At 45.6% G+C, this 27,850-nt stretch overlaps 1 protein-coding gene and 1 long non-coding RNA gene across 4 annotated transcripts in view; both read left to right on the forward strand.

Moving 5' to 3' along the window:
• Nucleotides 1-106: 106 nt before the first annotated feature.
• LOC124970468 (uncharacterized) lies at nucleotides 107-14,991 on the forward strand. 2 transcript variants are annotated; one of them, XR_007106125.1, is made up of 3 exons: nucleotides 107-171; nucleotides 267-387; nucleotides 13,323-14,991. It is a non-coding gene; the product is annotated as an uncharacterized LOC124970468 (long non-coding RNA). The 2 variants fall into 2 exon arrangements; XR_007106124.1 differs by lacking the exon at nucleotides 13,323-14,991 and adding an exon at nucleotides 651-952.
• Nucleotides 14,992-17,252: 2,261 nt separating this feature from the next.
• The window catches only part of Crcp (CGRP receptor component), a 39,727-nt gene continuing 29,129 nt past the window's right edge, over nucleotides 17,253-27,850 (forward strand). Inside the window, exons 1-2 of one of the 2 annotated variants that reach the window (XM_047533832.1) lie at nucleotides 17,253-17,472; nucleotides 26,445-26,481. In XM_047533832.1, coding sequence (XP_047389788.1) covers nucleotides 17,465-17,472; nucleotides 26,445-26,481 — 45 coding nt within the window. In that variant the 5' untranslated portion in view covers nucleotides 17,253-17,464. Of the gene's footprint in view, nucleotides 17,473-17,670; nucleotides 17,901-26,444; nucleotides 26,482-27,850 lie in introns of those variants that run through there. The other variant, XM_047533833.1, reaches the window with a different exon arrangement.

The following is a 27,850-nucleotide window of genomic DNA, read 5'->3' on the forward strand; positions in this document are numbered from 1 at the left end:
CCTCACCAATCCGGGGCGGCCGAGCGAGGAGGGCGTCGCCCCATCATCCAATCACGTTTATGGGCGTGGCCACCCGTGGCGCTGTGGGTAGGGCAGGTCCAGGGCGCGGGGTCAAGCTTGGTGCTGGTCCTGTGAGCTGCGCTTGCAGACGCGGAGGCACTGGAGACCCGGGTAGGGTAGTCAACGACCACAGACTCGGGCCTGGCGGGTTCTCCAGACATGTAAGGTGAAATGCCATGTTTGCCATTCATTCATTCCACAAGCAGGAACCTCCCACGCGCCAGATGTAGGCGTGAGGAATGACGCCCGGAAGAGAGTAGAAAGCCCAGAAACCCTGAGGCAAAGCAAGACCAGGGTGGCTGCAAGCAGTCCATGAAGAAAGGAGTGGTAAGGATCCAGACGACGAGGGGGTCGGACTTTCTGGCAAATCCTTTAGGAACCCATCAAAGAGTTTCAAGTAACACAATTGGAATTTCATTTTGAACAGATCTCCTGAGCTAAATTGTGGAAATCAAATTTCATGGAAATCTAAGCTACTAGTTTTAGACTAGCCTCTCTTTTGGGGGGGAGGCAGGGATTGAACCCAGAGGCACTTTATTACTGAGCCACATCCCCAGCCCTTTAAAAAAATTTTTTTTTTTTTTTTTTAGACAATGTCTTGCTAGGTTACTAAGGCTGACATTGAACTTGTGATCCTCCTGCCTCAGCCTCCCAAGCCGCTGGGATTACAGGCATGCCCTACTGTGTCCAGCTCAATAGTCTCATTTTTAATATTGAATCATATTGGATCTCCAATAACACAGTGATGTGCTCCTTTAAAACAAATTCCATCCCAAAGATATACACAACAGAATGCAAAAATCCCACTCTCAAAAGCAGAGGTGAGCTGTTAAGATCTCTGAATGTTGGCAATTGCATGTAAATCCCTCTTTTAAAATAATGTTTTTGGCTTTATTAAAGTTTTTTAAAGTTTTATTTAAAAAAAAAGAAAGAAAGAAATGACACTTTCTTCAAGAAGTTCCAAAAAAGCATGGGCAAGCTGTGCAGGGAGTGCGGAGGGGTGTGTCTGTCTTGGGTGCTTGGGGAGAACTTCCTTCATATGATTAATGAACAAATCATTCAGCAAAAGTGATAGACTAGATTCTAGGTGCTGAGGGTAGCCACAGGCTTCGACCTTGGAGGGGCTTCTAGTGAAGATTTCCCTTGAGTTGGGTCTTGGAAGATGGGGGAGTTTGTCCTTTGAAGAACGGGAGAAGTTATTTTGAGCAGAAGTCAGTCTGGGTGAAGGCTAGTATGTGAATGGCCTGATTGGAGGCTCATCGGTGAGGCTAGGACACAGACCAGAGGCTGGGAGAACAGGTGGGAGTAGGTTGAGCAAGACTGTGAAGGCTCCAACGTCAAGGAGCCCTCCCTCTGCCCAGTCATCCAGCAGTTTCCCAGCTAAGCATCACCAGCATCAGATCAGATTGGGTCCAGGCTGAAGGAGGTGTCCAGACCTGCTCTCAGGGAGTGCTGAACACAGGCGCATCTAAGGACCTTGCTTTGAAGTTGGGGGCACTATGGCAGTTGCCCATCTTCTCCCTTGCTGGCTATGAGCGTATCCTCTACATCTCTGTGACACAACCCCCAGCCCTCTCAGGCTGCCCAGAGAACCACGGACAGTGAGGCCTGTGGCAGGCCACGTGGTCCTGAAGAAAGGAGGAAGGACCCTGGCAAGTCCCTGGCATTTACCAGCTGGTCTCTGAGGCCTGGCCTGGGAGGCCAAGTGTAGACCACACTGGCCTTCAGCAAACAGGAGGTCGCAGTCCTGAAAATCCATCATGGAAGCAACACGGCCAGCCACAAAGGACACACCCTGACTCCACTCTGTGAGGTAGCCATGCTGGCCGCACTCAGACACAGGAGGATGGGGCTGGAGGGCAGTTATCATTCAGCGGGTGCAGGACAATCCTGCAAACCGTGTTTGCTGAGGTCAAACACCTCAGCAAAGGAATCGAGGTGGGAAAGGGGTGGGGATGTGCCTAGCCAGGTGCCTCTCCTCTTACCTTACCTGTGACTTACAATGCTCCTTAGGGTGGCCACTGTGCCTTGCTTCTCCCTCCATCTTTGTGAATTCTTGCTGTTCCTTTCAGGGTTCCATTCTGGGTAGTTCCTCTTTCTTCAGCAGTGTCTAATCTGCTGTCAATCTAATCTCATATCCCAGGTCTTGTAGTTTTTATCTCCGGAAGTTTGTTACAGTTCATTTTATTTCTTCCCTTTCTCTATTTAACTTTTAATCTTTTACTCAAAGTGATGATTTCATAATTTCTATAATATCTAATTATTGTTATCATATGGGAATGCTATTGCATATTAACATTTTTATTGTGAAAAACACGTATCATAAAATATATCTTCTTAGGCCAGGCGCAGTGGTGCATGCCTGTAATCCCAGCGGTTCAGGAGGTTGAGACAGGAGGATTGTGAGTTCAAAGCCAGTCTCAGCAAAAGTGAGGTGCTAAGCAACTCCGTGAGACCCTGTCTCTAAATAAAATACAAAATAGGGGCGGCGATGTGGCTCAGTGGTTGAGTTTCCCTGAGTTCAATCCCTGATACACCCCCAAACAAATAAAATGTATCATCTTAGTCATTTTTAAGTATATTGTTCGTTAATATTGATATTCTTACATATTGTGAAACAGATTTCCACAGCTCCTTCGGTTTGCAGGATTGTCCTGCGCCCGGTGAATGCTAACTGCCCTCTGGCCCCGTCCTCCTGTGTCTGAGTGCGGCCGGCGTGGCTGCCTCACAGAGTGGAGTCAGGGTGTGTCCTTCGTGGCTGGCTGTGTCCCTTCCATGATGCCCCAGGGTCCGCCTGTGGTTCTGTGTGGGACATGCTTCCGTTCCCTTTCTTCTCCTTCTGCTTCACGCATCTTCACTTTGCTCATTCAGTCATCTCTCGACGACGTCTGAGTGGCTGGCTGGGCTGACGTGCCCTTGGGACCCCACAGACCTTGGCCTCCCAGGCTGTCCTCTCGCTGCCTCCACCTTGCTCCTGGGACCGTGTCCCTGGAACAGCCGGCTGCATCGCTGCAGCTGCTTCTCTTCTCCCAGGACCCCCGTCCTTCATTGAAAGCCCTCCCTCCGCATGTTCTGTGGTTTGATTTTTCATTCAGTGTTGGGGTTTGAACCCAGGGCCTCATGCATACTAGGCAAGTGTTCTACCACTGAGCTATACTCCCCAGCACCTCTTTTTTTGTATTTTACTTTGAGATAGGGTCTTGCTGGCCTTGAACTTCGGATCCTCCTGTCTCAGCCTACTGAGTAGCTGGGATTGCAGGCATGTGCTACCACGCCCACCAATATTTTGTCTTTTTAATTTTTTGTGTTTCATGTGTGATAGTAAATCAGCTCCCACATGTTCCACTTTGGCCGGGAGCAAACATTTGGTGGCAGATGTTTAGCACAGATAAGGTAGGGGTCTTGGAGCCGGATTGACCTTTGTTTGAACCTCAACTCTGTCACTTGCCATAAAATGGGAAAACGCCTACATCCACATTTCTACTTGGTCTCCTCCCTCCAGTGTTTAAAAGGTATCTAAGCTTCGACATGTCTTTCCTAGTCTGCTCTGGCTGCTATAGCAAAACACCATAGCTGGGGTGGCTGATAAACAACAGAAGTTCATTTCTCCGTTCTGGAGGCCAGGGAGTCCAGGATCAAGGAACCAGGGGTTTGGTTTCTGGTGCGGCTGCTTCCTGGGTCACAGGTGGCCTCTTCTCACTGTCCTGTGGTGGAAGGGTGGAGGGCTCCCTGGGTCTCTCCCACCAGTAGGGGGTGCCCCTGAGCGGTGGAGCTGGTGGCAGGTTCTTAAGTCCTGGGAGGCGTAATGGGGTCCCAGCACCCTCCCCTCTCTCCTGCTCCCCGACCCTGAGATGGGCACTTTTGCTGTGCGTGACGAGCTGCCTCTGCACAGGCTGACAACTGGGGACAGTCAACAGTGGACCGGACCTTCCAAACGGTGATCCCAAACAAACCTTTTCTCTCTGAAGCTGGCGGTCACAGGGCGTGTTGCACACTGACCGCCCTCCTCACAGCGAGGGCCTCCCTCACATTCCTCTCTGCCACCCTCACTCACCCCTCAGAGTCCTGTTGTAGCAGTGTCCACTCGGTGCTTCGAAGGCAGCCCGCGCTGCTCTGCCACTGCAGCTGATTTTTAAAATGGACACGTTTCTTTCTCTTCCTCTCTCCCTGCTCCTCCCTGATCTCAGGAGAGGGGGAAACCATCGCCTTCCTGCCCGTCCAGGCAGAGTTGTCTGTCCTGAGCACACAACCACCCCTGGAAGGAGGTCATCCAGACTGTGGGGATGGCGCCAGAAGATCTCAGACAGGACCATCTGCCTAATTAGCAAGCGAATTTCACTCCAGACAGCACAGGGAACGTGGCCTTGCGTTGCCTCTGTAAAAGCCCCTGTTCCTGCTGAGGGTCAGAATCTCTGCCTCTGGGACAGGAGTCTCTCGTTTCTCCTTTGTTAGCAAAGCAATAAGCCTTCTTTTTCCTTTTCCTCAAAACCATGTCCCGTGGCATCAGGGACAAGAATGGAGGTTTGGCAGCACTGTCACCCTCTGCCTGGCTGCATCTGCTGTCCGTTGCTCCTCTGTGACTGTCCTGGCCCACTGGAGAGGGGTTCCTGTCTGCCACACCCTTTCATCTCTAAGCTCCGAGAACACGGGAGGGGCCCACCTTCGCTCGTTGGATGGACACGCAGGCGCAGACCCTGCCTTGTCACTGCTTGTGGTGATCTGAGTCGGAACTGTGTGTGGACCCGGGACAAGGCCTGGCACCCAGAGCCAACACTCACAGGTGGGCTGTCCTGGCTGCACTGAGGGGGTAGCCCTGCTTCCAGAGAAGAGGAAGACAGGGAGGGAGAGGCCCTCAGACATGCTGTTGTTGTGCCCAAAGGCTTGAGACCCCACAAGGACCACCAGAGACCACGATCAATGCAAGCAGCAAAGAGTCATTTATTAGCAAGTTCGAACCCGGTCCTCTGCGTCCTTAATCAACGACGCTAGGAGAGGCCCCGAGTCCTCGTCAGCAGGGTTTTTATAAGGAAAAGCAAGCAGTTTTACAGTGTTCTTCTAATTGGCTAACATTCGAACAGCTAAACCTCCCCTGGTTGGGTCCGGTCAATCTATTTGATTTTCATTGGGTCCTGTCAGAACTGAACGGTCCTAGTGGAAGAAGGGAGGAGGGAAGGGGTGAACTATGCAGGAGATGAGTCGGGGCTAAGCCCCGCTCCCGTCCTTGACGGATAAGGTCTCCAGGCAACCTCACATTCCTCGGACAAATATCTCTTAACAACCTTGGTAAGCACAGGGGCCCAGCAGTCCTGTTTGTCCTTGAGACAGTTAGCAGCACAGATACCACCCTGCTCTCAACATCCCCCCTTTCCAAGAACATTTAGAGAGCCAATCTTGGGTTCTAATTCTTGCTGCTTAATGGGCTGATATTGGGCCTTTAGCACCATTAGCTGTACTGTATTTATTTTATCTTTAACAAAAGCAATTAACTTATTGATGATACAAGGTCCTATAGTTAAAGCTAGTAACAACAATATTAGGGGTCCCACTGTAGTGGACACCAGAGTAGTTAACCAAGGGGAAAAATTGAACCAGGATTCAAACCAGTTCTGACTAGCTTCCCATTTTTTCTTTCTGTTTGTTAGTCCTTCTCTGACTTTTGCCATGGATTCCCTCACTACTCCAGAATGATTAGCATAAAACCAACATTTTTCTCCCAGAGCTGCACATAGACCTCCTTGCTTACAGTCTTTAAAGTCAGGTAAATTTGGTAATTAATGAGCTCCGGAGATCCTTGACATTTTATTCTTCCAGGGGCAGTCTCCAACTTCCAAAGGCAGATGGCTTCATGGCTTCATTTCCTCAGATTGACCCGATTCCCTATTTCTACACTAACTACCTGTCCTTATTCTGACTTCATTTACCCCTCTAATACTAGGAACTCCTTCACTGCTGTAGGGAAAATGGGCGATGACCAATCTGACTTCTTCGAGCTGGAAGTGGGCAGCGTGGGGCAAGCAGTTTGGAGTTCCCTTTTTAAAATCGGGTCAACTGAGGGGTCCAAGGTAGAAGTCTGGTTGGGGAAGAGCAGGCTGTAAACTCATCTGGGGGTGGGTGCTTCTATGATAGAAGAACAAAAAGACATGAGTACTGAAATGAGATTAGTACAAAGTAAATGTTGCAGCATCTGAAACTTGCCACTGAGTATCATGAAAATGACAGAAGTCAATCTCTCACCAGGAGGTGGAAGAACTGAGAAATTGTTCCCATAACTAGGCCTAGCAAAGGCTGGAGAGGACAAGGCCTTTATTTGGGGACTTTAACATTGTACAAGTTATCAGGAATGTAAACACAATATTTAACTCTTAATGTCATTGAGGTCCCCAGAAAATATAGTTAAGCTACTTAATGTCATCTGATTTTTGTAAAATATCCCTTATTGGTATAACCTGTGTTTAGTAGAGATCTCTATACTTCTGTTACTTAGGGCTAGGTAATCATACGAGCAAACATAGATCAAGTCTACCTGTATAGCTTAGGAAGGTCTGTAGGCCTTAAACTGACTAAAAACTTCTGACTCTGGCAGTTTCCCTTGATAGTTATCAGGCACATTTGCCTAAGAATCTTTCTTTGTAGCTTCCACTCTTAATTTTAGTGGGTTAACACAAGTGTACATCTTAAGTTACTTTTAACTATTATTTCTTTTAAATGCCCAAGAATGGCTATATTTTGGTTTTAACTGTTTTGCTGGGTGTCCAAGACCAAGCTGGTCAAATTGACCTGGTTCCTGTCTTGTTAAAGAGTCAGCTGAGTTTCCACAGGGGCCACTCATAGAGAACTTAAGAGCAGCTTCTTAGCTCCATTAGTGCCATTGGTTAGGCAGGGTCTTCTCGATGAGGTGGCTTTCCTTGAAAGCATTAGGGGTGTCTCCCTTTTTCCATGACCCTCCTCTGCAGCAGATGCACTGAGCGATTCTCATCCTCTAGTCTCAACAATCTCCTTGATCAGGAGGTTGTGTGACCCAGAGTTGCAGCAGCGCTCCTTAGAGAAGTTCTCTTATTCCCTGGGTTCAGGCTGACTTTGAGGGCAAGATACTGTTTTTTTTTTTTTTTTTTTTTTTTTTTTTTTCTTGGCCTCTGTATTTAATTCCAATTTCTAAGTTTGATCTTAATCATCCAGCAAGCCAGTCTCACCAGTCATACAGTAAGAGTACTGGGCTTTAACTTTAATGTCCATAACATTACAGTCATTTACACTTTTATTAAAGTACTACCACATACTATCTGTTTTGAAGGTGATGGCCTATTATCACAAGTTACCTAGGTTGTATGTTCTGGAAGCAGCTACTTCTGCAAAATAGTAACAGGCAACAGTTTTACAAAATGAAATTAGCAAGAGTAAAAACATATTTAGCTTGTATAATAGTTATCTTGAATTTTGGCTGAGTTCTACTTTATATACCCTGTTTGAGATCACAGTAATCTTTACAACAAACATCAAACTTTTGAGCACAACTTTAAATGAGTTAAAGTCTGGCTTACTTTGGAGTCACTCTAACATGTAGCAGGGTGAGGCAGAGCCTTATCTCAGGTAAGGCAGGGCTCTTCACAAGTCTTAAGTAAAATGTTCTAATCCTAAAACTAATTTTTGCCCCTTTTGTCATGACCAGCATGACCAAATTTTCAAGTTCAGTGAGGGTCAAAGGAGTATTAGAAAATAAAGGTTTATAAACACAGATTTTGAAGATTAAACTGAGATCAGATGGAACTCTGTTCTCTGATGGAAATGCAGATCTAAAGAGTTATGTTAGCAACATTTATACATGTCTTATTATTAAGTTAAAGACTATGTAAGCATTATTATTTGTTTTCAGGAGAGTTACAGAGACTAGACCATCTACATAACTTTTTCCCACAACTGCAAAGTGCAATGTTAGGAACTCTGTGTAGCTCTCAAAGAAGTCCACTGTCCAAAGTTACTGTAAGGTGGGCAGGAACTAGAGAAGGGAACTGATGAAACACTGGTTATCTAGCAAAACAATTTCTTTCTGCCCAAGAACTGTGTGCCTGATATCAATGTAAGAGCTGATAGGACTCCTGTACAGAGCCTCCCCAGGGAGGCTACTGCCACAGCAGTTAGGCATCTTGTGCTCCTACACAGGAACACTCCCAGGCACCAGGCATGCTACAGTCATGAAGTCAGGGACCCCAATCTCAGTCATTGTTGTCCCATTTTTGCTATTGTGCATTATACTCTTTCTTAAATGTCATTTTAAGAAGTTTACATATATTGATTTCTGAGTCCCTATGAATATTAGTTAACACAGTCTAACATTATATCCAGAACAGGAATCAATCAAAGAAAGGCTGAGAGAGCTTTTAACTTTTCTTTTGTGTAGCAAAGTGCTTTCACCTTCTACAATATGAACCTTTAAACAAATCAGGCTGTCACTAACTCTTAGATATACATTTACATTTAAATTTTTATCTCAGTGAAATAAGTAACCAATTTTACATATACCTTACTGATAATATGTCCCATAATAGAACATTAAATGATAGAAATAAATCCCCAATAAAATTTACTCTTTAAGTTTAATATTACCAGTACAGACAAGTTTATTCTGGAGAATAGCAGCTTGACAAATTTCCTGCTTTAAAAACTTGTATACCTGGAAAATATGAATACATTTAATATACAAGGAGTGACCATTTCACAGTTACCTTGACACTTTAATCTTACTAAATTCAGTTTTTAAAGAAAAATTTAGACTCTGTAACATAGTACAATACTCTTAACAGTTGTTTAACCATAATTGTATAAACCCCAATTTTTAAGACTAATTGTTTTAAAAAATAAAACTTAATAGACACAAAGTTAAGAGTAAATTAGTGTTTCTAAGAAATCCTTGTTATTTTACCATATATTTTAAACTTTGGCTTATATCAGAACATTAGTATTTCACCTTAGGAAAAATCTTAAATAGCTTTAGCTGTCTCACATACACACAACCAACTTAGTTACACACAGACTTGTTGAAACTTGCCCTATACTTACACACAGACTTTCTTAGCACTTACTTAGACCCTCATGTATTCCATCACATAGGCACTTTCTTACCCAGAAACATTTTTTTTTCCTTTTTATTAAATATCTTTCCAAACCCAGAACCTTTTATTCTTTCTTTCCTACCTGTTGACCCCTTTCTGTTCACATTCTGAAACAACTCTAACTGAAACACAGTGAAAGGGGAGATGGTAGCTCTAAATCCAAGTCTAAGAGCTCCTTGGAGCTTTGCAGATCTGGAGGGGGAGCAGGGGGAAGTGGTAAGGGAGCAGATGGAACACTCACTCTCCGAGTTGAGGTTTTATCTGTTAGAACATAACTCTTAATAACCTTGTTTTTAGTAATGACACAAAGCAATTTTAAACTCTTTTTAATTTACCAACCTATGAAAACACCAATAATGTTTAAGTATGATACCCCATGGAATTTGAGGAGTTAAGAGTACCTGATGTTATTTAACAATGAGCATTTTAATTTTGCAAATTAATCAAATGTCACCAACATACACATTTGAGTAATCCCATACATGTTAACTCTAATTTACTTATTCTGTAAAAACCAAGAAAGCAGGCAAGTGTCCTGAACAGTATTTGCTGTCTCTTTCCTGTTGAGGAAAAGTCCTAGAAACAATTGATATTAGACATTGTTTAACATTAACATTTCATTAGTTTGACCACCTAGAGACCTGCAAGTTATTTTTAAAGACATTTCACTTTTATTAGTTTACTCAATTTACATTGAACCCTTTTTAAATCACGTGAATAAAAGTATTTGGATCCATTTTTAAATTTTAATTTTAGGAGCGCTCAGTTTTTGATGCAGACAAGACATGACACCAGAGAGCACGACATACAAATAACACAAAATTAAAGGCCTGGTAACTTTATAGGTGAATCTCCATTGCAATGTAACAGATGTTCAAAAACTTTAGTTGAATAAAAAATAGAACTGATCAAAAAGAAAAAAAATCATTAACCTAGGTATGCAAGATCAAAATTATGAGCTCAAAAATACAGCATTAAAGAAAAACAAAACAAAACAAGAATCCTGGAAAATGAATTAGTTCTGTGTAGCAACCCAGAAGTTTAAAACAGACACCCTTTTGTTTTCTTATTCTTATCTTCAGGTTACCCCCCCTTTCCCGCTGAGACTGCTGCAGTCTACATTCCAATGCAGGCTTCAGCAAGGCCAGGCAGGGGGGAGGGAGGATCACCCAGGACTTTTTTTAACCCCCTTTTTTTTTTTTTTTTCTGGTTGAGAAATCAGGTTAGGTTTGAATGCAGAAAATCACAAAACATTATTTCTTACTATTTTTGAGGAATGGAGCTGCTGAGCTCTCTGCCTAGGGGGATTGGAGTAAATAAATCTCTCAGGAACAGGGAGAAGGACTGCAAAGTACCCTGCAATGAGTATCCCTAAGCCTAAGATTGGATTAACACAATGAAGAATTTAATAGAAGGCAAGAGTAAAGACCATATAGTACAATACACAAACAGACAGACACATAGCATGCTAAATCAAAAATTGGCTAGCTGGTATTTTGTAGTTTCCCAGGTGCCACACAAAGCCCAAATGGGACAAAGAGTTAACCAGATGCGGCCAGTCGTCTGAATGCAATACTGAAGCTGCTCAGAAGCAGCCCAGACTCTGCTCAGAAGTGACAAATTCACCCAGAATGCAGCACAAACTGCTCAGAATGCAGCACAAGTTGCTCAGAAGTGACAAATTCACCCAGAATGCAGCACAAACTGCTCAGAATGCAGCACAAGCTGCTCAGAAGTGACAAATTCACCCAGATTGCAGCACAAACTGCTCAGAATGCAGCACAAGCTGCTCAGAAGTGACAAATTCACCCAGAATGCAGCACAAACTGCTCAGAATGCAGCACAAGCTGCTCAGAAGTGACAAATTCACCAGAATGCAGCACAAACTGCTCAGAATGCAGCACCCGCTGCTCAGATGTGACAAGAACGTCACCAGATGCGACGAATCGCCAGAATGCAGCACCCGCTGCTCAGATGTGACAAGAATGTCACCAGATGCGACGAATCGCCAGAATGCAGCACCCGCTGCTCAGATGTGACAAATGTCACCAGATGCGACGAATCGCCAGAATGCAGCACCCGCTGCTCAGATGTGACAAATGTCACCAGATGGGTCGAGGGGACGTCTCCCGAGACCCTGCTGGGGCCCTATAGCACGTCCGCCAGGACTGTGCCAGCCCAGAACCAGAACCTGCAGGCAATTCAGACCAGAAAACACACGGCAATGCCTTACTCACCGGTGGAAGATGTCACTTATGACTCTATGATCAGGTGTCTGGGTGGGCTTGGGGATCCCGGACGAGCCCCCATATGTTGTGCCCAAAGGCTTGAGACCCCACAAGGACCACCAGAGACCACGATCAATGCAAGCAGCAAAGAGTCATTTATTAGCGAGTTCGAACCCGGTCCTCTGCGTCCTTAATCAACGACGCTAGGAGAGGCCCCGAGCCCTCGTCAGCAGGGTTTTTATAAGGAAAAGCAAGCAGTTTTACAGTGTTCTTCTAATTGGCTAACATTCGAACAGCTAAACCTCCCCTGGTTGGGTCCGGTCAATCTATTTGATTTTCATTGGGTCCTGTCAGAACTGAACGGTCCTAGTGGAAGAAGGGAGGAGGGAAGGGGTGAACTATGCAGGAGATGAGTCGGGGCTAAGCCCCGCTCCCGTCCTTGACGGATAAGGTCTCCAGGCAACCTCACATTCCTCGGACAAATATCCCTTAACAACCTTGGTAAGCACAGGGGCCCAGCAGTCCTGTTTGTCCTTGAGACAGTTAGCAGCACAGATACCACCCTGCTCTCAACACTGTGCACTGACCCTGCCTGAGGACGGGAGGACGGGAGGAAACGCAGAGCTGGGCTGAGGCATCCCACTTGCTCCTGGAGCAAGAAGAGGCAGCCACCACCACGGTGCTCCAGCAGCTGTGCCTCCTCCCTCTTGCCACTCCAGAGGTCGACACCAGCAGCTGTCCCCGTTCTGCAGCGAGGAGACCAAGTCTGGGAGGGTTCGGTGACTTGCCCACAGAGGCCCAGGTAGGAAGGGACCGAGGGGAGCAGAGCCAGGCGGCGTAGGGGCGGAGCTCTTGCTGTGTGCAGCAGCAGCCCCGGGGAGGCACAGAGTCCTCTGTCAGAAGTTCGCTGCGGAGGGATGACATTAATGAACAACCAGCCCCTGGACCTCACGTGATGAGCACCTGCCTTCTGGCCCTGGAGTGACAAAGGTTAGACCAGGAGTCAGAGGCCTGCGGCTGCCCTACCCCCTGCTGGCTGACTGTGCATGCCTGGTGGGCGTGCGGAAGCCAGCCTGAAGGGAGGCCACAGGGACGGCGGAGCCCGGTCCTGTTGTCCTTGGGTGACAGGCACAGGCACAGGCCTCATTACTGGCAGCACTTTAGAAGAGCTCCATGCAGGCTCCCGTCGGGAGGCGGGATCGAACTGGGCTGCCGCGCTCTCAGGTGGGTTTGGGGGAGCTACTCAACCTCTGAGTCTCAAAGGCGGAGCGTGATTCCCATGCCCCGGACAGGAGGCGGAAAGGGGGCGCTGTGCCCTATCTGCCCTGAGCGTCCAGTAGAGCTGGCCACTGCTATCAGTAGGCAAGGCCCTGGTGGGCCAGGACAGAGCCGGTGGAAACCAGGACAGTGACCCATAGGATGCTATGTATCTGGTGTGTTTCACGAGCCACGTGCTCTGTGTGCATCACCTGCCGTCTGCCATGAGGAGAACATCCTGAGTGCACAGCGCTGTCGTGATGATTGCACAGTTACTCCATCGGGGGATACAAGACACACACACCTGTGGACTGTCCACAGTAAAAGATCAACAGCAGTAGAAAACAATAAAATAGAGTGATTATGTCAATATGCTGTAATAAGATCTACTTTAAAAAATTTACTTACACGGGTACAGTGGCCCATGACTGTAATCCCAGTGGCTTGGGAGGCTGAGGCAGAAGGATCGTGAGTTCAAAGTCAGCCCCAGCAACTTAGTGAGGTCCTAAGCAACTTGGAGAGATCCTGTCTCTCTAAATAAAAAAAATAAAAAAAGGTTGGGGATATGGTTCAGTGGTTAAGTGTCTCTGGGTTTAATCCCTGGTACCAGAACAAACAAAAAACCCTTATGAATTGTTAATTTCTGGAACTTTCCATCTTGTATTTTCAGGCTGTGATTGACTGCTGCTGAGGCCATGAAGAGTCACATGGCAGAACCAGGCAGAGCGGGGATTCGCCTCTGATAGTCCCGAGACAGGCCGGGCTCCCTCTGAGCTCTCACTGGGTTCCGCCTGAGGGTCCCTCCCAGGCTTCCTCGGTCTCTGCCTTGTGCCTGGGCTGGGCCTGGAAGGTTTGGGGCTGCTGTAACCACATCCCCAGCCGGTGGTTTACCCGAAGCCAGCCTGGCAGGCAAGCTCAGGGCTCTCCACCACATCTCTCTGGGGTGCCCACACCATCCTCGGTCAGAGAGTTCACCCCAGGCTGTGCAGCAGTGGGTGGGTGGGAAGTTGAGGCAGAACCTACAGAGTGTTTCAGAAGCCAGAACCCGGCCTGCTTCCTACCACTCCCCTCCTCTTACGGTAGACACGCTCTCATGACTCTTCTACTGGTAAGGAAATGGAGAAGATGAACCGTCCTGCCCAAGGCCACAAAGGAGTCAGGGACTTGCCTCAGTTGTTTTCTTGATTCCTGTGATGCAAACCATCTGCACAAAGCCATCGGGAGCTTGCTGATAAGCATTCTTTGTAGGGCCAAGTGGCAAGCACTGCTGAGGACTCTTCTCCTTGTTGGGAAGGCACCTGGGAATGGCCCAGGGCACAAGCCTGCCAGTTAGGCTGAAAGGAGCAGCCCCAGGGAGGACCAGCGAGCTCCAGGAAAGAAGCCCCTCCCCAGGGCAGAGCGAGGGTCAGTCCTGGGTGGAACACTGTGACTGTCAGCTGCTTGTCCCTCCCACCAGGCCCCTCAGGCTCCAGCAGCCAGGGAACAACCAAGCTCCAGGTGTCTTGGGCAATGGTGTCAGGCAGGAGGCCGTGACTTGGGGCCGGGAACAACGGCCAGCCCTGCTAGCAAGACAGCAGACACCCTTCAGAGTTCCCTGGTGGCCACGCAGGGTGCCAGGGTCCCACTGTGCTCAGGTGTGTACATGTGGGTGCACAGGACAACCAGAGGGCCTAGGAGGGACACTCAGCCTCCCACAGAAAGGGCAGCAGTTTGCACCTGTGGACAGTGAGCAAGCTGGAGAGAGTTCACATGGAAGGAAGCATTTGGGAATCCACGCTGGTGCCCAGGTGGGCAGGTACCCAGGCATTCAGGTGCCCAGGTGGGCAGGTACCTAGGTAGTCAGATACCCAGGTAGGCAGGTACCTAGGTAGGGAGGTGCCCAGGTAGGCAGGTACCCAGGCAGGCAGGTACCTGTATGGCAGGTACCCAGGCGGGCAGGTGCCTATATGACCGGTACCCAGGAGGGCAGGTGCCTGGGTGGGCAGCACTTGAACATGACCCTCCTGAGTCACACCTGGCCTCTGAACTGGTTCCTCTCTCCCACAGGAGCTCCTTCCTCCCAACTCAGACACACCTGGCGGGGGACGCCTTGGGTTCCTGTCACACCCTCCCTACCCCCAGGTCAGACCTGGTGAGTGTGGTTCCCAAGTCTAGAGCTGGTTCCTCCGCAGGCCAGGGCAGGCCAGGGCAGGCCAGGGCAGAGGTGTGGCTCCCACCTGTGACACCGGCCATCACCACGCTGGGCGAGTGCTGACCCCAGGGGGCATCTTCAGGTTGCCTGGAGGCCCTCCTCCCCTCCATGGAGACTCAGGGCATGCACAAACCAGCCCAGCTGGGCTTGGGGGCGACATTTTAATTGTTGACTTTAAAAGTAAATAAATTATTTAAGGATGCATTTGTAGCTTCAAATAACATGTTCATGAAAGTTTTAAATACAGAATGTACAAGATTAAATGTTAAAATCCACTTCTAATCATTTCCCAGACATAACTACCAGTGAAATTTTTAACTTTTATTGGTACGTAATTCACACACCATACAATTCACCCCCTTACAGTGTATGATTCATTGTTTTTAAGTATTTTCATAGGGTTGTGCAACCATCCCCAAAACAGTTTTAGGGCATTTTATTTCCCCTAAAAGAAACTGTCCACTAAGGGTCAATCCCCTCTGGCCCCAGCCTCCTGTGTCTTTTACGGCCACTCCTCTACTCTGTCTCTGCAGGCTTGCCTGTTGGACGACTGATACACAGAATCACTCAACGTGGCCGGTCACCTGGCTTCTTTCGCTTAGTGATGTTTTTGAGGATCATCTGTGTTGTAGCTTTTGACGGCACTTCATCCTTTCTTACTGACAAATAGTATCCCATTCTATGGATCTGGCATTTTTATCCAATCATCAGACATTACTTAATATGCCTCCTGTGGTTCCCATCACCTGGGGTTCAACCTCCCTGGGGCAAATTCCTGGATGAGTGACCTTGGGTAAATCACAGTCTTTCTAAGCCTGCCTCAGTTTCTCCAATCACAAAACATGCACCGTCCTGGAATCTACTCAGAGCGGGTCACTGGACACACCCGATTTACAGGCGCGGAAACTGAGGTCAGGGCTTAGTAATCCTCCCACCGTGGCAACGCCCTTAAGGTGGTGGAGGTGAGGGATCGGGGGTGGCTGGCTGTCCACCTAGGGCTTGCGCAGGCGAGGCCGGGTTCCACCCCAGCACCACACAGGCCACCCAGCAGTAACTTGCAGGTGACCGTCCACCTGGCAGTTAACAGTTCCTAGCAAAAGCACAGCCTGTGCATAGCAGAGGCTGGAACAGGGAGGCAGAAAGTGCAGAAGCCCAGCAAGGCCTGGGGCGCTGAGGGGCACACCCCTTCCACCCCCCAGATATCCCAAACACCAGAAGGGAGTGACACTCAGCCACCCCAGCGGCGCCTGGACCTAAGTCAGGTGGTCCTGCTGAGAGGGACAGCAGTGGCTGACTCAGGGGAATTCCAGGAGGCAGGTGTGAGGGCCACAGGGTCCAGTGGAGGCTGGGCCTAGTTCTCCTTTGCACAGAGTGTGCAGCAGTTCTTTGAACTTCAGACCCCGTTCTGGGAGGGGGCGAGGAGGTTCCTATGAGGAGTTCCATCCTCCAGACAGACGGGTTCACAGGTTTTTCCTGCAAACCTGGCATTTATCAACAAAAAGGAAGCTACAAACCACAGCTTCTGCGGATTTTTGCTGATAGCTGATGTCCTATGCGAAAACCTCTCTGATAAGAAGACGAACTTACATGCCACAAATATGGTGGGGTTTACTGCTTGATTATGGTAAGGGTCTTCTGGATGGGGTCTCTGGCCTGCTTCACTACCTCCTACGTCCTGAGGCATTTTGTTTACTACGCATTCTTTTTCTTTTTGGTACCGGGGGATTGAACCCAGGGACGCTTAACCACTGCCCCACATCCCCCGTCCTTTTTATTTTCAGGCAAGGGTCTCTCCAAGTTGGTGAGGCGGCTTTAAACTAGCGATCCTCCAGGGCTGAGCCGCTGGGACTACAGGGGTGTGCCACCGTTTTCGGATTTTTTTTTTTTTGCCAATTTTAAATGTTTCAAGGCATTGTATCCCCCACGTATAACACGGCGACTATAAAGTTCAATGTTACTTCCTTTCCCTGTGCACATGTTCCACATTCAAGTATTGAGAATACTCACTAATGTACTATTAACAGCTCAACTTTAAAACTGCCACAGGATTTGTTACATATTTGGGCCCTTCCATATTTTACATATATTACGATGTGGAATAGTGCTACCTCTACATTGGGTTGCTTACTCAACTGCATGAGCTTTTTTTTTTTAAATTCACGAACGGTTTAAAAAAAAAAAAAAAAAAAAAAAAAAGCAGAAAAGGGCAGTGCACCGCCCACTCTCCCGCCCCGGGCAACCGGCTTCCCAAGGCCGCGCAGCCACGAGCCCAGCCTTTTTCCTGGAAAGGGTCCCATGGCCGCTGCGGATCGCACGGGCGCAGCTTATCAGTGCTCTGATGAAAACTGGACGGTGCACACGAGGCCCGGCCACCGACGCTCAAACGGCTGGAGTCTGGCCGGGCGAAGAGCACAGCACTCCAGAGGCTCCAATCCGCGCGGAAGTCGGGGCTGCGTGCAGCGCGAGGCTCCAGCTCTACGTGCGGCGCGCGCTCCCGGCGTGCAGCGCGGCCCTCCCGCCGTGCACCGCGCGCTCCCGCCGTGCATTGCGGCGCGCGGACCCCGAGGCTCCTCAGCGCAGAGGCGGCGGCTCGGCGGGGGCTGCTGTGAGGCGGGGTCGACATGGAAGTGTAAGCCGCGCTGGGAGCCTGGCGGAGTGGGCAGCGCAGGGGCGTGCGGGACGCGGGGCTGCGGCGTCACCTTCCCCGGGCGGCACGAGGGGGCGGGACGAGCCGCGAGCCCGGGACCCGGGCGGCGTGCGGGGCTGCGGGCGCGGCGCGGGCCGCTCAGGCTCCCGGCGCCCTCGGCTTGGGCCTCGCCCGCGCTACGTCTGCAGCCCCGCTTCGTTTCTCTTCTGCCTTTAGTTTCGTTTCTCTTTAGTTGTCGTGCCCTCTGCTTATGTGGTGCTGCTCGAACCCAGGGCCTCGCGTGCCCGGCAAGCCACGACCCCAGCCCCACCTTTTTTGCACCGTGTGCACATGTAACTAAAAACCAGAGGTTCCTGAGTCAGTACCTTTGTCGCATGCAGCACGCTGCGGTGTCATTTACGCTCCTCCTGGTAAGATATCGACCCCCGGTTTCGTGACCCGCTGAAGAGGTGTGATCTGTGACTTGGAAGACGCTGGTCCGTCATCCCTGTGTCCAGGGATGCTCGCATCCGTGTCAGTGGTGTAGCATTTGCATGTGCACATCCTCCCCTGCTCTTTAAATCATCTCTACCCAGTACATTTACTTGCTCTGGAAATAGTCGTATTGTTGAGGGAATGATGGCAAAAGTATGCAGGGCCAGTATGGACACATCTTTTTCCTTTTCCTAATATTTTTGGTCTGTAGTTGGTTTAATCCAAGGATTCAGAACCTACCGATCAGGAGGTCTGACTGTATAATACTCTACTCTGATGTTATCATTGTTAATTCCCCCCCACCCCCTTCTGGAACATTTCCTACGAGCACACAAATTTGCTTTAATTTGCCCATTTTAAAATTCTCTTGCCCCCACTTTCATGTCTACCTGTAGCTCTGTTTCTATTCCCATCTGCTTTCTGCTTGGGGTATTGGAGATTTAACCCAGGGGTGCTTTATCACTGAGTATATCCCCAGCCTTTTTTTTTTTTTTTTTTTTTGTACCAGGAATTGAACTCAAGGGCACGCAACCACTGAGCCACATTCCCAGCCCTATTTTGTATTTTTTATTTAGAAATAGGGACTCACTGATTGGTTAGAACCTCACTATGGCTGAGGCTGGCTTTTGAAGTCACAATCCTGCGTCAGCCTCCCAAGCCGCTGGGATTACAGGCCTGTGCCACCAGGCCTGGCCCCAGCCCTTTTTTTTGTTTATGTTTTAGTTTTTGAGACAGAGTCTTGCCAAGTTACTAAGGCCAGCCTCAAACTTGACCCTCCTGCCTTAGTTTTCTGAATCACTGGGATTACAGGTGTGTGCTCCTGCATCTAGCTACAACAAAATTTCTTGAAAGTGTTATTTATTCCCTTATTCTCTCAACCTTTCTGTTGGACTTTGACTCTCACTGTCTACTAAAATGACTCCTGTGAAGATTATCTGAGTCCTCCATCTTGTTAGATCCAAAGATGGATCTTTCTGGCATCAACTTTCTTGATCACTCTGAAGTTGATAGGCAAACTAGAAACTACTTTGTGGCATCCACTCCTGGATTTCCTCGTGCATCAGACTATTTCTCAGCATCCTTTCCTTTCTCCTCTTTCCTTACTTGGTGTCCAAATGTTGAGATAACTTAGGGCTTAGTCCTGGGACCCTCTCTCTCCCCACATTCTCTCTGTCATTGTACTCATCCATATGCTAATGGTTCCCCAAAGTGTTTTTCTGACTTTTATCATTTGTCTGATTGCTTAGATTAAAAAAAAAAAAAAAAAAAAAGGCCTCTTTTCTTACCCCTAACCATCAGCCAATCTGTTATCTACACTTTAGAATACATTTTGAATGCAATTTCTTTCCACCATCTCCACCCAACTTTGGAGTTCCATCTTCTGTGGTCTGGTTTAAACAATGACTTTCTTGGCTTTCACCCTTGACACCCCCTCCATTTTATTCTCCACATAACAACCAAAGTGATCTTAAACTTTAGCTGAACCAGGTCACTCCCTACATAAAATCTTTCAGTGACCTTCCATTGCACTTAGAGGAAGATACATCCCTTTCCACCTTACCCCAGCCTTATCTCTCGCCACTCTCTCCACCTCCACCACACACTTGCTTCCTACTTGATAGTTTCTGTGCCCTTCCTAGTTCTTTCCTGCCTCAGCACCTTTGTGTTGCTCTTCTTTCTGACTGGTATCTTTTCTTCCTGCCCTTCTCCTTTATTCAGGTTGAATGTCCCTTTTCAAGGTTACCTATCCTCTTCTTTCAGTCCAAAATAAGTCTTTTTTGTCCCATAGCTCCTTGGTTCACTTTTACCTTAATTAATTGTAAATCATAAAAATAGATAGATATTTACTTCCTTAGTCTATGAGGCCAGGGACTAGTACCTGTTTAGCTAGTGCTTAGCACCGCATCTGCCACAGAGTAGGCATTCTTACTAAATGACAATTAAAAAGTTTCCTGACCAGGCAGGGCTGGGTGTGTAGCTCAGTGGTATATCACCTGCATGGCGTGCACGAGGCCCTGGGTTTGATCTCCAGCACTGCAAAACAAGCAGACTGCTTGACCATTGTTAGGAAATGATGTCAGGTACAAGGACATAAAATAGTTATAGCAAGTTTAAGAACTTTGTGGGGACTGGAGTTGTGGCTTAGTGGTACAGTGTTTGCCTGGCATGTGTAAGGCCCTGGGTTTGATACTCAGCACCACATATAAATAAATAAAAGATCCACTGACAACTAAAAAAAAAAAAAAAAAACGAATTTATGAGCAAACAATTTTTTTTTTTTGGTACCACTGAGCAACATCCCAAGCCGCCCCCTCCCTTTTTTTTAAAGTTGTGGATGGACCTTTATTTTATTTAATTTTTTAACTCCCCAACCTCCCCCAAGCCTCTTTAAAAAAAAAAAAAACATTTAGAGACAGGGCCTTGCTGAGTTGCTTAAGGCCTCATTAAGTTGCTGTAGCTGGCTTTGAACTCATGATCCTTCTGCCTCAGCCTCCTGAGCTGCTGGGATTACGGGTGTGTGCCACTATGCCACATGAGCAAACAACTTTTTGACCATTGTTAGAAATGATGTCCTCAGGTAAAATGACAAATAGTCATGGCAAGATTAAGAACTGTGTTTTTTTTTTTTTTTAAGGCTATGATTTCTTTGTTTTTAATTTTTTTCTTAGTTGTAGATGGACACAATGTTTTATTTATTTATTTTTATGTGGTGCTGGATCAAACCCAGTGCCTCACACATGCTAGGCAAGCAGTCCACTGCTCAGGTACAGCCACAGCCCAGGAACTGCTCTTTATGAGGCATTTACTGTTAAGCTGACTTTGTCTTGTGCCTTGGGATCATTTGTGTACCTGGAAAACTCTTTGTTCCCTCTTGCACTTAATACATAGAGTTAAGAAAATGGATGCTGTTGTCCTTTGTGTTATGTTTTTAAGGTTACCTCAGGATTTCTTTCACTTTATAGCTAAAAATACAGAGACTCGGAAAGTTAGATAGTATGTATGTAATAATTCCTTAAAGGACTGGAAGGAGGAGGCTTGTTTGCTGACTGCAAAGATGCTGCTACAGCTTAAATTTTTGTTTGACTTTGAAGCTTGCATGGTTTTCTTGTACTAAAGTTTAGCTTTTTTGGGGTTCAGGTTGGTTACTGAGGATTGAACTCGAGGGCACTGCACCACTGAGCTACATTCTCAGCCCTGTTTTGTAGTTTATTTAGAGATGGTCTTATTGAGTTGCTTAGCGCCTCACTGTTGCTGAGGCTGACTTTGAACTCCCAGTTCTGCCTCAGCCTCCCAAGCTGCTGGGATTACACACACCTAGCAAAGTTTAGCTTTTGAGAACATGAATTAATAGCACAGGTTGAACATAGAAATTGAGCAATTCTTTCGTCATTGCATTCGTAAGTTAACTGTGTGGCAATTAATCACTGTTTGTGTGGGCTTTTGTGTGTGTGCTTTTAAGGAAAGTCTGTCAGTAGATCATTTTGTACTGTTAGAGTTTGATTTTCCAAAGTAGTTGTTTACATTCATTACATTGACTCAGCAAGGTAAGCAGATTTGTTAAACAGATTTTACACGTTAAATTTCAAATAATTAATTCATTACTTAAGGAAACTAGCTAGTAGTATAGAGTCTTTAAAATTCACTTGGAATATATTCTTTAAGCACCTATAAATCAATGGTAAGTCCTACAGAAGAATATCAGTTTTGTGTAGGTGGGCAGTTTCTGTAAGTCTGAGTGCATGTGAATGTATTATGTAATATCAAGTGTTAGCTGTGGAGAGACATTCCTGCTCTGCAGGGATCAGCATTTTATAAGTGTATAATTGACAGTGTGCCAGATGTCAGATTCTTGTAGCTCTAAAGGACTTGGATGAAATTGTTTTATATTCTCAATTATAAATTATAGTAATGCCTTTTTTAACCTTATGAATTCTTTATTTTACATGTACATTTTCCGCAACTTTCTAGTGTGAAAAATTTCAGACCTGAGGAAATAATTGCAGAAGTAGCGCCACAAAAACCTGTACACCCTTTTCCTAGAGTCCTGTGTTAACATTTTGATGTGAATGTTTGCTGTATTTCTTTTGTACATGTCCGAGCCATCTTACCATACTATAAACTCATACACACACACCCCCACACACAGTTTACTGGACCACCTGAGAGTTGTAGCCATCATGTCTTCCCACCCCTCATTGAAAAGGGGCCTTGTCTTATGTAACCACAACACCATTACCACATGCAGAAAACTTAAGCACTGATAAAATTATCATTATTAAAACAGTGCATATTCACATTTCTTCTGTTATCTAATGTCATTTTAGCTGAAGTTTTTTCCTCTGCTTCAGGATCCAGTTAAGAATTGTGCCTTGCATTTAGTGGGCATGTTTCTTTAATCTCCTTTACAACAATTTCTTAGACTTTGTCTGCGACATTAGCCTTGTGACAGATAAGGTTGATATTCAAAGAATCTAGGCCGCTGTTTTGAAGAATGTTCCTCAGTTTGGAATTGTCTGATTATATTCTCATAACTAGATTTAAATTAAACATGATTTTTGCAGAATTGCTTTAAGGGATTTGTCTCAGTGCATCATATCCTTATTATTGGTGCTGTTAAATTGTATAACTTGATTAAGTTGATGTCTGTCTAATCTCATACCCTGTTCCCAAGAACCTGTCACTTAGTGATAGTTACATTAACTCCTTGAGGTTAAAAACTTACATTAAGGGCTGGGATTATAGCTCAGTGGTGGAGCACTTGCCTCGAATGTGTGAGGCACTGGGTTCGATTCTCAGCACCACATATAAATAAATAAAATAAAGGTCCATCAACAACTAAAAAAATAAATAAACAAAAAAAAACTTACATTAGAAGAGTTTTCAAATATACAGCTCATTTAGACCTCTACAAGAGGTGGATATTGTATTCATTGGCCCTTTTTTTTGGCTGGAGTAGGGAGATGCTGGGGAGTGAACCCAGGACTTCGTTGATATTAAGCCATGTTCTACCTTTGAGGTACCACCCAGCCCTCACTGACATTTTATTGAATAAAGGAAGGCCTTGAATATATTGTTATTTACTTACATAAATGGGTAAATTTTTATTTGTATGAAAGAAAATTAATGAATGCATCATCTTCTGCCAGCCAGAAGATGCAGTTCTTGTTTAAACATAGATTCATTGAAATGTATGTAAGGGGTCAGGGTGTAGCTCAGTGGTAGAACAGTTGCTTAGTATGCATGAGGCCCTGGGTTCAGTCTCTGTACTGCAAAAAATTAAATGTATGTGAATGAGAACTTCCCTTCTCTTCATACATTCTAGAAAAGCAGATGATGATCTTTGGATTCTTGCATTAACCGTTCACTGAGTAGTGGCAGTAACTTGGAAAGGCCCAGGATGAATCTGTCAGGGGATGGAATATTTTCCATGACAGAAGAACAGGTTGTGATTTAGAAATGAGGTTGTAACACCAGCACCTGGGATGGATCCATTGATCCTTAAGAAAATTAACATTGGTACTTTTTCCCCTTTCTACTTTTCCTGGAAGGAATGTCTTAGTGCCTTGCTATCACAGGAACAGTACTCCTTTGAAAATATGGGGATTGTAACTCAATTTCTAGCAAAGATGGGAGGGAGCCTTGTGGCAGATTTCCTGATTAAGTAGACATGATTTGATATATCATTTTCAATTTTAAATAAGCCATATCACATAACACTACTTATGTGATGTCCTTCCGGGTTGGGTTCTTTTTAAAAATAAAATTGTTTGTGACTTGAGTCCAGAGAGATTTACCTGGGCAAAGCAGCACATTTGTGAAATGGCAGCCATTTGTTGAATTACTGCTAGTATTTGGCTAAGCTTTGTGTGCCGATGCCCTTGGGCTTAGGTAAGTCCCTGTGATAAGAACCTGCCAGCTTTGCTGTATTTGTTGATTGGGGAAATCACCCAGCTGTTTGCCTCACTTTTAAGTTTTAATCGTTATCATTTTCATCATCAAGCTCCTCTCCTATTTTAAAAACATATAGTAGTCCTGTTGCCCATTATGTCAAGTCCAAACTACCCAACCTGAATTTTTAGGATTCTGATTGCTGGTTTCCATTCATCTAATCCAGTCTCAGTTTTCACTATTCTGTATATATCTTCCACTTTAGACATTGGTACTGTGTGACCTGAAACTAATTACTTAATCTCTGAGTCTCAGCATCATTTATAAAGTAGGGATCATACTAATAGCTCCTTTGTCACAGGAATTTTAGTGAGAATAAGGGTGATTATATCTTTTAAAAATAATAGTCTTTATTTATGGAGATCTTAGTAAGTACCAAGAACTGTACTAAACTTCTAAAATTTCTTGTCTTGTTTCATCATAGCAGTTTTATGAGGTAGAAAAAGGTGGTAGTGGTAGTGACCCAAGTCATAGTAATGATAGTAATAGCATTTATTGAGCACATACTGTTTTCAGATACTCTATATGTTTCAGTTTAATCCTGTGTATACTTGTTATTTTATAGATGAGAAAATTTAAACATAGATAAAATAACTCCCAGATTCACTTAGCTAATGCATGGTGAAGCTCGGTTTAGAATCCAGGCTGTCCTTCCAGATTCGGAATTTTCCCTTTTTCTTGTTTTAGTGGGGTACACTTATAAATTAACATGCTAAAACTCACACACTTTATATGTGGCAGAGTTGGGGTGTGGACCTAAATCTGTCTGACTTCAAAATTGTGTTCTGAATTGGCATACTACACTGGCCGATTTAGGATTCTAAAAAACAGTATTCTGATGTGATATTGTAGAATAGATCAGTTATAATTTGGTATGTCATATTGCTGTGTTCAGTCACATATGAAAGACGGTAGTTTGCACTGGTTGGTTCTCAGCGGCACCAGGCTTTTTTTTTTTTTTTTTTTTTTTTAAATTTCACATTTTATTCTCATTCAATTTAATAGAAAAAGGAAAAAAAAATCACCAGTTTATGGAGGTGTACTGATCTGTTGCAGGGTGGAGTTCCCCTGGGAAAATGGCAGGAAGCATGTATGGAATTGTCCATGCAGGGTCCATGTTCCAGGACTCCCATCCAGGTACCTGAGGATCCTCCACGAAGATCACATATAGAGGGACCCACAGTGGCTCCTCAAGGAAAATGGAGATACTGCAGTCCTTGGGTTGGTACTCAGGAGGCAGGAGGTCAGCAGCAGCATATTTACAGAGAGGACCTGAGAGGTCAATGTCCTTCTGTCTATGTCCCAGGATCCTGTGTAGAGCCTCTCCGTAAGGACAAGGCAGTGGTTCACTTCTTGGTTTCTCATTGGCCTCACGGATAGTCCAGTACAGATCCTCCAAACTTGTCAGCATGTGGGAACATTTTTTCCAACTCTTCTTTATGCCTCTCTGGTAAAGACGCTGGGAAATTGCTCTTGATATTACAAGATTATTCTTCACTCCGTAGTATACTTCATGTTCAAGAAATTCCCATTCTTGCAGGAAACTCCAGATTTCATGGCTACTCCATGGTTTAATTAACGGAACTGAACGCTTTCCTGATTTCTGGTTTTCTTTTCTCTTCTGGGTATTTCTGGAAATTTCACCCTGAAGCAGAATTTTCTCCATTTTTATCCAAGTTTCCTCCTGGGATTCTTTTCACTGCAGTTGCTGGGCCTGCTCCGAGGTCTAAAGAGAACTCGCACTTACTCTGCTCTAATGGAAACCAGACGAGTCAGGAGGTTCTTGAGTGTAGTGTTCAATCCTCTCTGCTTCTCCACCAGGCTTTTTTTTAAAGAACTTTTTTTAGTTGTCAATGGGTCTTTTAATTAATTTATTTATATGCAGTGCTGAGGATCGAACTCAGGACCTCACACATGCCAGGCACGTGCTCTCCCACTGAGCCACAACTCCAGCCCTACACCAGTCTTTTAACCACTGCCTGTCATAGAATCTTTTGAGTTGACAGAAGATGAATACATTGACGTTTTGTGGGTGTTTCACAGGATTCCTGCCATTGCTGGGATTCCTGGTGGGTTTCAGGACACTGTTTTCTGTTGGTGAATGGGAAATGGTGGTCCTGGGAAGGGGCCCTGGGTTCAGGGGCGAGCAGCACTTGGTTTCTCCAGGCATTTCTGGCACCCTCACTGACCCTCCCTCCACTATGGTTTTGCCCCCTTGTTCTTCCTGTAGTTGACTTCTCCCTGGTGTCTGACTGCCTTAACTTCCCAAGTGTTGAATTCCAACCTAAACGGATTTGGAATAAGCGTCGTGTGTTAGTCTCCTGCCTGACCATATGATGTGCTATGGCTATAAAAAGGAAAATCTGCTATGAACTTGTCCACAACCTGCTAAGCCATGTAGGACTTAGCGCATTTCTTAGTTTTAGGTTCCTGAACTAGATGACTGACTCCTGGCAATGGAATTATTTTACAGACTTAATACTCAGAAAGGCTGTGAGCCCAGACTGATGCTGGCTTCTTTTCTTTTGCAGGAAGGATGCAAGCTCTGCACTGCTCAGTAACTATGAGGTAAATAGTCTTGTAGTGGATCATTGTCTTTCCTTCCTGATTGCCTGCCCTTCCATGTAAGGATTATTGAATTAGTTTTGGTTAGAAACCACTGAATTCATTTGGATTTTCCACTTTAAGACAGGACAGATGGCACCATCTGGTGGACCTTGGAATACTCTAAGCTTGGTACTTCAGGGAGGCAGGGAAGACTTTGGTTTAAAATAGGTGCCCTTCCCTAAGTCCCAGAGATTGTAGGTCATCTTTTGGGATGCCCTCAAAGAACATAAGGTTCTGTTCTAGAGCCATTTCTGAGTGTGTACACAAGTTTCCTAGTAAAATATTTATGCCTTAATTATCATCGTTTACTTTTAACATACTTATGTTATTTTGATCCTCAATAGTCACAAAGGTATTAATGACTTCATTTTGAAAGTGAGAGTTCAGTCGGCTCACCATTATGAATAATTTAGTAGGAATTAACAGGTTTATAATTTGGGGGCTTGAAGGTAGGACTGTTGGTGAAAGGGAGGAAAGGGAAATATAACAGTATTTCCTGTTTTGCCTGGAACTAAGTTGGCACTAGCAAAACCATCTGATGGGTTAGTGCCAGGCATAGAAAGAACCACATGCCCACTGTTGATTTTTCTGCATGTCTATCAGAGGTCAGATTCATGAGGGTGTGGAGGAAGTGTGGGTCTCTGACCTGTGATTGTTGTGTATGCAGAGTAAATGCAACTGGTCTTACTGCTCTTAAAGGTTCATCTTGAATAGTTGCTGCTTATGGCAGGAATGCAGTACAATTAGGCCAAGCCATTGACTCTTAGGACCCTCTTTGTCCAGCTTGGACTTGGCTTGGTGTTTGGGTTTTTGTCTGTTGGGGAACACTGCATTCATTCATTGGTTCTCATGCCACTCTTTCTGAAAGGACCAACTGGTAGGGAGGTTAGCATTGTATACCTAGTAATGATCTGTGAGCCTGTAGTACCTTCACCTCTCTGGTGGAATCTCAAACAGGAAGGAGAGACAACTCGCCCCCACTCCATTACTGAGGCATACATTTTTTTCCTTGTGGGAAAAGTTTACTTCTAAACATATATAGAATGTTTTCCTTTATTTTTATTTATTTGTTAAGGGATGATGGGACTGAACCCAGGGCCTCATGCATGCTAGGCAAGTTCCCTGTCACTGAACGCTCAACCCCTCCTTTATTTATTTATTTATTTTTTATTTTTTTTCAGTGCTGGGGATTGAACCCAGGGCCTTGTGCTTGCAAGGCAAGCACTCTACCAACTGAACTATATCCCCAGCCCCCCTTCCTTTATTTTTTAAAAATAACTGTTATCACTTGCCTCAGAATTTTTCTTTTTTCCCTTTCTCTTGTTTTGGT

The sequence above is a fragment of the Sciurus carolinensis genome, chromosome 18 (genome assembly GCF_902686445.1).
Source record: "Sciurus carolinensis chromosome 18, mSciCar1.2, whole genome shotgun sequence".
NCBI classification, from domain to species: domain Eukaryota; kingdom Metazoa; phylum Chordata; class Mammalia; order Rodentia; family Sciuridae; genus Sciurus; species Sciurus carolinensis.